This window comes from Corticium candelabrum, chromosome 1 (genome assembly GCF_963422355.1).
Source record: "Corticium candelabrum chromosome 1, ooCorCand1.1, whole genome shotgun sequence".
NCBI classification, from domain to species: domain Eukaryota; kingdom Metazoa; phylum Porifera; class Homoscleromorpha; order Homosclerophorida; family Plakinidae; genus Corticium; species Corticium candelabrum.
In genome coordinates, this window is record NC_085085.1 from 7,567,975 (window position 1) to 7,580,252 (window position 12,278).

Sequence of the window (12,278 nt, forward strand, 5' to 3'; positions counted from 1 at the left end):
CGGTACACATGCATGGTCCCATGGGACCTTCGCTTGGCTTCTTGAAGAACGATGAATTCGTTTGTTTTGCGATTCTTCTGTAAAAAGTAACAGATTTGTTACGTCACCCACTGTTGGTGTCCCAAAGGACTGCTGATTGGCTCAACAAATTCTTGAGAGTGATTCACGCCGATATGCTATATGACATCCGGACAGACAGATCGGAAGTCAATTCAGCCCGTTTTAGAGTGAGCTTCTCGCGAAGCAGTCCACCACTCATTGCCGTGTCCTTTTACTCTCGTAGCTTAATAACACACACAGTCTAATAGTCACTAAGTCACTGTTTCTTTTGCTGACACAGCTTCATTAATTTCACTTCCTTTACAGTTTGGATGGTACATTTTGACTAGTGCTAAACACTAAGAACAATTTAACTTACACAACACTGAAACATCAGAAACATTGAAATACGGTTACAATGCAGAACTTCCAGTCTCTGATGGCACAGGCTGCACGGTTGTAAGTGACACATTTGCAGATGTTGAAAAGCTAAGATAATAACTAAACTTCAGAGAAGCTTTGATAAGAATAGCAGATTGACCTCTTTGTTAAAATTAATTAACATAGGTGGTTCAAAACTCATAACTGTAATAAAGCCAAAACTGGTCATTTCTTGATTTTCGAAACTATTTCAAAATGGCGGCTTTATACTGTTCCCCTAGGCGGCCTAATAAAGAAAGTCACCACATCATCATTTCAATTACTGACAAACATTTGATTATCCAGACAATTTGGCTTCTGCCGAAAAAGACCTGATATTATATAAATCAATGACGTCAGGGCTGACAAACAAAAAAGTCTCCGTTGATTGGAGAAATTAATTTTATGCAGCTGTGAACACACATTACAAGCAAATTGGAGTAAATTTGCAATAAAGTAAAATTTTGAATAGACAGCTATTTTGAGTGTTGTCTCATCTTTAGATTAGAAGTTTGATAAAGTACAGTGGGTACTGGTTGGAGAAAAGCAATTGGCAAGGGATTGGACATACAATCGCGTGAATCAATTTGTGAAAGATTGAAAAGTTGGTTTAGAGAAGGCAGTGAACAGATCCACTTCTTGCATCGCGCTCTTCATAGTACAAACGAAACAGGCCATCGTGGTCAGAGAACAAAAACTCTAACTACTAGGCTGCGGTGGCTTTATGTATGGTGCTCAACCAGATCAGTCTAGTTCGTAAGGTCTCTCTTAAGCACTGGAAGTAAACCCTCCTGCCTCAGAGGTGCTTAGACCATCATGGCTGTCTAGAAAGAAGACATAACTTTACACAGGATCCGTCTGGATCCAAAGAGCACTGTTTTCTGTAAGTGCTGCAGGTTGTGATGACCTGGAATAATGTCCAGCCACCGTGCAATACCTGTGTGCACTGTACCCAATGCTACAAACACCACCGAAACAACTAGTGTCCAACACTGCCACATGTGGCTTACGTCCACCCGCAAGTCACTGTACTTCACGAACTTCGCAGCCTGTTTCCTGGCGATGTTGCCATTAGCAGGACAGCTGATAACAATAAGACAAGTGTTTCTCTTCCTATTTCTGAAATATATGTCAGGCGATTGGCACCGATCTTCCTAGCAGTAAGGATGGCTGTATCCCACAAAATAGGGATGTCGTCCATCCCCACAAGCCTATCAGAATGATGCCAGTACCATCTACTCTCCACTGGAAACACAAAATGACAACAAATGTCCCAGTGGATAATGGAGGCCACCTGATTGTGTCGATCAGTGTAGTCCATCGGTGCCAAGGCACTACAGCCTGCCACAATGTGGTCGACTGTCTCCAGGTGTGCACTGCACGAGTGGCAAGTGGGACTGACATCTCGATGCAGATTGTTGCTGTCATAATACCAAGTCGGAAGAGCTTGGTCTTAAGCAGCAACAACCAGTCCCTCGGTTGCAGCAGAAAAATTGGAGACTTCAGCCATCCGTTGGTCTCTTTCATGTCCACAGGAGGTCTCAGTAAACGGTGATACTGACCATGAATAGGTTTTCTGCCCCAGGACTGTACACAAAGAGAACTGCTGCACGTGCGGAAATGTTTCTCATCCCTCTAAGGCGCTTGCTCCAAGACACAACACAGGAAGATCCCACCTCCAAGCAGGCTCTGCGACTTGTTTTCCCTAGAGAGACTCCCCCGCAGCTGTGCAGTACACTGATGGCTATGTGTCGGATCGAATGAGAGGACCTCCTAGCATCACACTCCTGCACTATTCGCTTTAAACGATCAGAGCTGCTACAAAGGCAACAGTGCAGCTCCACAATACAAGACTGATACGTCAACTTGATCCGTTGTAACCCCCGGGCCCCCTCCCCGCCAGCAGAGCATGGCACGTAAGAGCAACGTCTGCCGCCGAAGGTGCTGGTCAGCCGATCAAGCTGCTGCAGGACCGTGGCCCTCCATTGAATGGCATCAAAACCGTATGTGAGAACCAGCAGTGCAAACCCGTTGATAGCCAGAATCTTGTTCCGACTGTCCAACTCGGTCCGAAGACCCATCTTCACTCTACAAACGTACTCACGACAGAGCGTCTCCCGCATAGTGCTGTGCTGGATACCGTTACTCTTTTCCACACCCAAATACTTGTAAACTTGACCCGGTTCCAGACAGTTGATGGTGTCCGTTTTTCCTACCTCCACCTCAGAATTATGTCCAGACAGCTTGCCGTTGACAAAGTGTGCAGAAGCACACTTGTCCAGGCCAAAATTCATCTGAATGTCATCAAAGAAGGTACGAACCATGTGCAACAACCTTTTCTTTTGACCAGGATTTCTGCCATACAGCTTCATATCATCCATGTAAAGTAGATAACGGACAAGCTGACGTTTGGCAGTCTCACCACGGCCAGTGCTCAACCAATAGCCATAACCAGTTCTGAGTAACTCCACGCTGAGAGGATTAAGCCATACAGAAGAGAAGAGGAGATAGTGAATCACCTTGAAATACCTTACCTGATCAGCATGAGCCTCATGTTGATGGTACCGTTCCTGGAAAGCACCATCAATGTCTTCAAACTCTTCCATCACACGTGACAGGAACCTGCACAAGACTGGACTAATCTTATGCTTAAGACATCGGAGTAACCAGTTGTGTGGCAGGCTGTTATGAGCTCTCTGGTAGTCCACCCAAGCCATGCTCAAGCTCCTGTGCCTGGTCTTACAGTCTGTGGTAAGCAGTTTGTTAATCAACAGCTGATCCTTTGCACCAAAGGAACCCTGCTGACAACAACCCTTCGGCTCCGATGTCATGAAGTTCGCTGAACGAAAAGTCCAGTAATCTGTCTGATTGCTCAGGTGAGGATCATGTAGAAAACAAATAGACACGTGATAGGCCGGTAATTTTTGACCTGGTCAGTCTTGTCATTCTTAGGTATCAAGGTGGCTGTTCCCTAAGATAACTAGTTGGGCACAGAGTCCGGGTCCTGAGAGCAGGTTGTAGTTACGAGTCAAGTCACCGTAAAGACACGTGATGCGCTTGACCCAGAAACTATAAACCTGATCTGGTCCAGGCGACTTCTAGTTCCCTATCCTCTTGAGACACAATGTCACCTCATCGCCTGAGATAGGTGGCCACTGCTGCTCAGCTGTCCAGTATGTCACCATTGGTTTGACGCCTCAGCCAGAAGGCAGACTCATTATGACGCACCTCGCTTTCTAAGATATCACTGCTTAATCTCAGACTCGGATGGTGGGAAAGTGATCTGGATAGTCTGCTAACCAATTCCCTGTAAAACCACCCAGCATCCTGTTGAAACAAACCATTCTGGTGAAGTCTCTTACGATTGTTTTCCAGCCGATTTATGGTGACCTGACAAGTCTTCGAATGAGGAATGCTCAACTAATGCCAAAGTAGTTGGAGCTCATGTAACAAACGAATGCTTGATGAGCCTCTCCCAACTTCCTGCAACAGAGCTATCGCCCGCTGAAGTGCAAGAATCTCCATATCCAGTGTTCGTCTCCATGTCGGTGTTTGAGAGTTAATTGACTTCGCCATCTTTGAGCCCCGCCTTGTGGACACTAGTGAAGCAGCAGTGTACACCAGGTACTGATTTCACTCATATCTGGTTCACCCTTTACTAAATTGATGATTGCATTAAGAGTATCAATAAGGTTCAGGGTCACGCTGTTCTACAGAGATCCTTGGAAGGCATTGTCTCTCACAGACGAGAATTTGCCTGACTTTCTGTAGCTTATCAAGAAACTCAAAACAGAGCACATAGTCTACAGCAGCATCACCATCAAATTAAGTAAAAGACCGTCCTTAGTCTGGCAGTAAACTGTTCTTTTCTAGCTGAGAGGCTATACTAGGATGTGTGGTCATAAGGTCACAGTCCACAGAGTCACAAGAAGATGGTGATTCTTTACTAGCTCTACACTAAACTGAATCCAAAGTGCCATCCATAGATGTGCAGTCTCCAAACAGAACAGCGACTGTCTGATCAAAGAAGCCATTTCCAAATTTGTAGCTAGACTGATGATCTTCTTGCATCATTAGCACCACAGGTTTCTCACAAGTCGTGCAACAGGCGCCTTCCTAACCGAAGCCATACTATGTGATACAGAATTGACATGTGAGGGCGTGAGAGCTAACAGAGACTCGGAGTTAGACGCATCCAGTGTCCACATCTGCACACAAGCACAAACGTCAGTTGTAACAGATGACAAACTTGAGACGTGTTCTTTCCTGTTTGGCCTCGCGCTTGATCTCTTCCAACTCTGATTCAGTCAGTTTTCCAGAAGTTAGGAAATATCCCTTAATTCTGGTCTGCCAAACGCTGTTCAGAGACGTCAGTCAGAGAAAAAGGCCGTTCACACCACAGCTGATGCATGCATGAGTTTTCTGAAACCAGACAACTTGTATGACAATTTACCGCACGTGGTAGTAACAATGTAATACTTCCTTGTCAGATGTTGCATCCACTTCGGTCTAGTTGGATTGCCGCTCCTGTTAGACGATATAGTAGGTTCGTCAAGAACAATGGGCACAGTAGTCTTGCTAGCGGACTTTGAAGCCAAATTGAAACCAGCTAGACGCAGCGAGAGATTATTCAACCAGTCGCCCTACTCGTTTCTTTGTTGTAACCAGTCGCAATGTATTGAGAATAAAGATTTTAGCTAAAAGTTTGTTTATCAGATGACATTGTAGATTGATTTGATGGTACCGATCAATTTTCTCTTATTACAAAAGAGTCGTTGACACTTATTTGACCACTCTCAGTCACGAATACATTCAGATCGAGTATGCTCATGAAGTGTGTTAGTTTTTGTAGTAACCATTCGGCAGCTTAAATACTATGCCATTTGAAAGCTGTATCGAATGTTGACGTCAAGTGAAATAATTATAAAGCGTCAGTTAATGACGTACTGATCTTCGACTCTGATCAAGCCTCTGTCACCAGTCTCTCTAGACAGGTACAGCCTTGGGACTGAAGATTTCAGATGATGGCAGCGGTACTTGGTCATAGCAGTTCTGACTGATCTGTCCAAAGCAGCAAGATCTGTTGTAGACCAGTTGATTATTTCAAAGAATACGTGAGCACAGTGCAGCAAACACAGACAAGCATCTGCTTTCATTCACAGACGAGAGACATAACTTCCAAATAAGAGAAGATCTGCATTTGAATTCGTTAGAAATGATTGGTTTCACTTCAGCATGATCAGGCGTCAGGCATTGCCTCACTCCTACAGGCACATGCCTAGGAACTGGTCCGGTCGGTCGAGTTTTGGCCAGACCATCTTTCAATAATGTTACCTATGTGCACTGGGTTCAGCACTGGTATTATATTTCCTTGTAATAAACTCTATACGCACAGACAACTAGGCACTAGCTCTACTAAGCTCGTACAGCTCTAGCTTCCAATCTCTAACAACCAATACACGTCTTTAGTAGTAACTCAATCCATATTAATGACTCCTCCTACTAATTAGTCTCAATACACCATACCTTCCCTACCTTATTGTTTACTACTACCGGTAACATTGTCTACAAATCTAAACGTTCAGGAGGATGTCTATTCTGAGCCGAATTTCTCCTTGTCATCTGAGGTGTAACTTCGGCTTGGCGAGTCAGATCCTCTCAATCTTCTAATTCAATAAGTGAGGGTTGGTATTTTTCTGAGCGGTCCACTGAAATATCTGGACCCACGGTCGTAGGTCTTTCATCTCTTTTCAGTTGATCAGCATGTCTGTGTACAACTCCTCCTTTGCTTTGTATATGGTAATCGACAGCTCTTGGTTTTTTGATAACCGTTCCATCTAACCATTTATCTGTTCCTCGATAATCCCTTAACCAAACTTTCTCTCCAACGTCAAAATCTCCTTTGCTTTGGGGAGCTTGTTCTTGCTTCCTAAGTTGCTTATTTTTGTGTTGCTGGCTAAAGCGGGTTGTAACATGCTCAACCTTGAATGTATTCTCCTTCTCGGAAATAGCTCGGTTGGTGGTGCTCCAGTTGTAGAGTGGGGCGTGTTCCTATACTGAAATAGAAAGGTTGCTAGTTTCTCCTTGACCTTCTCTGGTTCTTTGCTCATGGCCTTCATTGCGCTTTTAAATGTTTGGACACACCTCTCGACCGCACGACTTCACTTTGGGTGATAGGGTGCCAACCTCGGATTCAACTGATGTAAATTGTGGTCCGTTGTCAGACACTAAGATTTCAGGGATTCCATATCTAGCAAAAACATCTTGAAGTGCTTGAATCGTAGCCTCGGTGGTGGTTCTAGGCATTGGTAGACCTCCACCCATTTCGAATAAGCGTCCACCACAAGGAAAAATTCTTCTCTAAGAATGGTCCTGCGAAATCCACATCGATCCTTTGGAATGGGTATCCGACCACACCCAAGGATGTAAAGTAACCATTCCTGGGTCTTTGCTCGATCTTTGACATGCACTACATCTCTTTGCGACTTCTTCTATGGCCCTATCTATTCCAGGCCACCAAATATGTCTCCATATCTTCCACGGTGATCTCCAATCTCCTTGCAAAATATGGTCGTAATTCTTCATCAACTTTTACTGGCCATCGACGTAAAATGTATTTATCACTTTGGACAATAATGTGTACTTTCTGGTAGCTGCATTAAATTGACCTTGCTTGCTTGAGCTGAACTGTTCTCGTCAGCGTGACTCTCTTTCCACGGTAATCTTGATCATCCACTTGCATTGCAGTCTTGGTTCATGGATCAAAACTCGATTTGGTATTGATATGCCACGAGTAGTATTGGCGATCTTTGCAATCTAGCTGCGGTTGCACTCGGTATTCCCTTTTTAGATCCAAAGATGGTAGTCAAGGGCTTGTGGTCTGCAACCATAGTGAATGGTCTTCTCTAGAGAAATCGGTGAAACTTTTCACACCAAAGACTAGGCTAAGGGCTTCTTTCTCTATTTGGCTATAACGTTACTCTGCTTTACTCAAGGTTCTTGACCCATAAGCAATAGGACGTTCACTTCCATCAGGCATAGGATGTGATAAAACTGATCTAATTCCATATGTTAAAGCATCGCATGCTAGCCGTAACGGTAACTCACTGTTGCAGTAAACTAATTAATACTTGAGCTGAAACAAGTTGTTCCCTCAACTTGTAAAAGACTTCTTTGCTCTCCTTGCTCCATTTCCATGGTTGACTCTTTCCTAGCAGTTGGTTCAGTGGTCTACAAATCATTGAAAGATTCTTCAAGAAACGGCCGTAATAGTTTACCAGTCCCAAGAACAACTTCAGCTCTTGTACATTGCATGGTACTGGTGCTTCCTTGATTGCTTGGATTTTCTGAGGGGCAGTACTGAGTCCTCATGCTTGTATGCAATAACCCAGATATTCCACTTTGGTCTGCATCTATTGGCACTTGTTTCATTTCAATCTCAGACCAAAATCTTGCAATCGCTTTAGAACTGCTTCCAAATTAGTCAAATGCTCTTGATCATCCTTCTCTGTGATGAGGATGTCGTCCAAATAACAAATGACTCTAGGAATTCCTTGCAACACACGTTCCATAATGTGCTGAACACTGCTGGGGCACTGGCCACTCCAAACAGTAATCTTGTATACTGGTACAATCCTCGATGTGTATTTACCACAACAAAAGACTTCGATTCTTCTTCCAACAAGACCTGTTGGTAAGCTTGGGCCAGATCTAGTTTTGTAAATTCTCTCCCCCTGCAATTTCTGCAAACATATCCTCAGGCTTCGGTAATGGATACTGATCCACATACATACTAGGATTTATTGACACTTTGCAGTCTCCACAAATCCTTACTGAGCCGTTCGATTTTGGAACAGCCACTATGGGTGATGCATATTCACTCCATGATATTCTTTCCAATACTCCTTCAGTTTCAAATTGGTCAAGTTCCTTTCAATAACCGTTTTCATTGCATGGGGTACACTCAGTGCCTTGAAGAACTTGGGCACTGCTCCCTGGTTCAAGGAAAGCTTTGCTTTATACCCTTTCAAAGTTCCAACCCCTGGCTGAAACAGTTTCTCATACTTCTTGATCAGGTTCTCCACTGTTTGTGTGTCTTTGGCTACTCGCTGTATTTTCAAGCTTTTCCAGTCTATTTGGATTTTTCCAACCAATTCCAAATAAAGTTGGACCATTTCCTGCTACTAAAATCAACGGCAAGGTTTCCTCTTGGCAATCATATTTTACTTGCACCGTGGTCTGGCCACGTTGATTTTTTCATTGGAGTAGGTTGTAAGCAACAAATTTGATTTCTCAAGTGGCCTATCAAAACATCTCTGAAATATTGCATAAAAGACAATTGATACCGCTGCGTCAGTATCCAATTCCATAGGAAGCATGACTCGTCCACTTGCATGTGTACGCTTAGGCTTGGCCTTGCCTTCACTTTAAATATATGCGTCATACTCTTCACTGTCAACAGGACAGCATTTCCACTCGGTTTGTTTTCACAGGTTTGTAACCTTCCGCTGCTCTCTTTTGCTGGACTGACACAGAAGTCTTGTAAACTCAAGCAATATGACCACGTTTACCGCATTTTCTTCAGCCTTTGTCACAATGCCAACATTCCTGCACTGCATGACCTTTCTTCCTGCATCAAGGACATGCATTCTTGGAATCTCTGGAGGTCTTCTGAACTTCTGTAGATCTCTTCATCCTTGCTCTGTAACGTACCACGTCCAAGGCGTCACTACTTTGGTTGTCATCCTTTCGCTCTGTCATCGTGCCTAGCAGGTGACCAGCTTCCATTTCCGCTATCTCCATAGCTTTGACAATTTCCATAGCTTTCGACATGGTGAGATTGCGTTTTGACAGCAGCTTCCTCTGTGTTGCAGCATTCTGTAATCCCGACACTAGCTGATCCGTTAGCTGTTCCTCTAATTTCTCGCCAAATTCACAATGCTCTGCGAGACATCTCAGCACTGCTGTGACCTCTGCAACACTCTCTCCTTCCTTTTGATGTCGCTTCCTGAACTTGAACTTCTCCGCAGTCGCCAATGGCTTGGGAGCTAGCTGGTCAAACAACATTTTCATTAGTTCATCGTAAGTTTTCGTTGCTGGCAATTCAGGTGCTGGTAATTCAGGGTGCTGTCAGGCTACGAAGAAGCCTGTACGCTCTGCTGCCAATAATAGTAAGGAATACTGCCACCCTCTTCTCTTCTACACCGTCACCATCACCTGCAAGACCATTTGCCTTCAGATACTGATCTACTCTTTCTTTGTGTTCTGTGCATTCTGTCATGTCTTGATCACATTCTTCTACTCTTCCCAGCATACGACCTGCTTGCAGCATCCTCGGTCGCCAGTTGTTACATACATGCACGGGGTTCAGCACTGGTATTATATTTCCTTACAATAAACTCTATACGCACAGACAGACTAGGCACTAGCTCTACTAGGCTCGTACAGCTCTTCTAAACTCTAACCACCAATACAAGTCTTTAGTAGTAACTCAATCCATATTAATAACTCCTCCTACTAATGAGTCTCAATACACCACAAATAACTGTACTTCTCGCCTAAAACTTCCGGTTGAAGGTATAGGCAATTAAATAACCAATATATTTATAGCTTGAACCATCTTGACTCAATTGGAGCGTGGAGACTCCCCAGTAGAAATTCATTGCGTGGCCACGTATTACAGTAATTGTAGGTAAACGAAAATAATTTTTCACACCAGTACCGGATGCTGGAAGACTGCTCTCTCGGCGGGCTATCCTTGAGCCATACCCTCTTAACGCGCGTTAGTAGAATGCTTCAATTCAACTTACAGTATGTCAAATCAAATTTACAGTATCATAAATTTACCTGTGCATGCAAACTTAGTCCAAACTTGCGTTTCTCGCCTCTGGAGTAGTCTTTGTTAGCACCAGTAGTTTGTAGAACTCAAATTTATCATTTCCAAAGTTTTCGCAGCACTACTTGTTCCGACGCCTAAATCTTCGTGCAGGCGACGAAATTTAGATTGTTCTTTGCGCATGCGTAGACGGGCTAGTAGGTTTGCGCACGATTCTGGGAGCATAGGCTGTAGACGCCGCTGACGGGTCTACTAGATCGTGTACCAGAGGCATACGAGAAGACGACTTTGAACCGCATATGTATCATGGAGTTTCAACCGGTAATAATGGCGGCTGGAAGCGGATCTCGGATGTTTCCTTTGACTGAAACCATTCCAAAGGCTTTGCTTCCAGTCGGTAAGAGTACTAGTGCTCTAAAAGTTAGAAGCTAGAGAGCTCTACAATGTTGGTGTTTTCAGGAAATCTGCCCATGATATACTATCCAGTGAATATGATAGAGAAAGCCGGCTTTACAGGTACACATTATACACTTCAATTGGTCATGTCCTTGTCGCTGATGTGTAATTTAACAAATTCCGTATTTGACATTTTGTCATGCGAAAATCAGGCCATTCGATGTTAATTGACTATTTGTGTTTCACTTCTATCATTATTTGGGGCACAGTGTAATCCTGTAGGGTAGGTGTGCCTAATTCGGGACAGTATCCCGGCTGTTGGTGCTTCTATTGCCATAAATGTACCAGTCTCTTACCTACAAAATCGCACTTGTTTGATCTGAATTTGATAGCAACAGAAAGACCAACGATGACTTATACAGGCTACGCCCAGGACTTCTGCAAGTTGCGCAGGTGGCCTAATTTGGGGACAGGTGATTTTGGCGCAATGGAAAGACGGTTGTGCAGTCTGATGCCAGTTATGGGCAGGCAATAGGTTGGCTATCCAGACATGAGACAGAGTGATCGGGTTTTAATGTTTCCGGAAGCCATCAGTCTACCTCATTTTCGGCTCAGAAGACTTTCTAATACAGCACGGTCAAGAAAGCATTATATTTAAGTAAGAGGATTGTTGGAACAATGAGACTGTAGCTGTGTTAACCAATGTTGCATGTATTTGATACATCCATTTCTTCACGGGTTATTGCTTCTGATGCGTAGACCTGGAATCGTCGTTCTCAAAACATCAGCCAGTGTAGAATAGGCCTGTGTGAAGCATATGGAGAGTGTAAATATTAACTGATGGTTACGTCTGATACTGCCATTTGTTTAGACATCACAATTGAGTTGAGAACGCATTTCCACTTTATAAAGAAGACGAAGTCTTTAACTGATTTCTTTTGCCATTGTCAAGGAGCTGAGGAGAATAGAAATCTCTGTTTGCAGGAGGGTCTAACCAGCGTAGAACTGACATATGTAGACAATGACATAACCACTGAGGTTATGTCATTTGGTTTCACTCCTCTGAGAAGACTCAAGAGTGAAGTCAAATTTACTCTACACCATTGGATAACATTGCTGTTATGGTTGGAAATTTATTTAATTGTTAAATATTGGAAATTTAGTGTAAAGTGTTTGTTTATTTAGTACTTATTCGACTCTCTTGGGACGGGACCCCTGTTGGATAAGAGAAAATGGTGGATACTGAAGCTGTTACGAACTCAACTATTGTTCATGTTATACGGCATTTTTTCCACATTAGGTATACTGAATGTAGATGTAGAATGAATGTAGATGTAGACGAATGTAGAATACAACGAGAAGAAACGTTTGAACTCACTCTCAAACTTGTTTCAAGAAACAATTGACATGCACGTGGATGTACAAGTACGTACACGTATGCAGCTGACTAGCCACGTGATCACCCATGTGACAAGCTTGACCTGTTGGATAACCGGCGTGTCGGATAAGTGAACGTCATACGTGACACGCGACTGTACTTCTCAATTAAATTTATGCTATTGTACAACATTATCAGAAAGACATTGTG

At 43.5% G+C, this 12,278-nt stretch overlaps 1 protein-coding gene and 1 long non-coding RNA gene across 3 annotated transcripts; one reads left to right on the forward strand and one right to left on the reverse strand.

Moving 5' to 3' along the window:
• Positions 1-308: 308 nt before the first annotated feature.
• LOC134179518 (uncharacterized) lies at positions 309-10,436 on the reverse strand. Its single transcript, XR_009969882.1, has 3 exons — positions 10,306-10,436; positions 457-528; positions 309-398 (listed from the first exon to the last, which is right to left on the reverse strand). It is a non-coding gene; the product is annotated as an uncharacterized LOC134179518 (long non-coding RNA).
• Positions 10,437-10,496: 60 nt separating this feature from the next.
• LOC134191932 (UTP--glucose-1-phosphate uridylyltransferase-like) lies at positions 10,497-12,060 on the forward strand. 2 transcript variants are annotated; one of them, XM_062660584.1, is made up of 4 exons: positions 10,497-10,691; positions 10,754-10,810; positions 11,562-11,814; positions 11,876-12,060. In XM_062660584.1, exons 1-4 carry the CDS (start codon positions 10,601-10,603, stop codon positions 11,934-11,936), a joined length of 462 nt encoding a protein of 153 aa, XP_062516568.1. In that variant the 5' UTR covers positions 10,497-10,600; the 3' UTR covers positions 11,937-12,060. The 2 variants fall into 2 exon arrangements, with proteins under 2 accessions (XP_062516568.1, XP_062516575.1); XM_062660591.1 differs by having other exon boundaries at positions 10,498-10,615.
• The last annotated feature ends 218 nt before the right edge of the window (positions 12,061-12,278 follow it).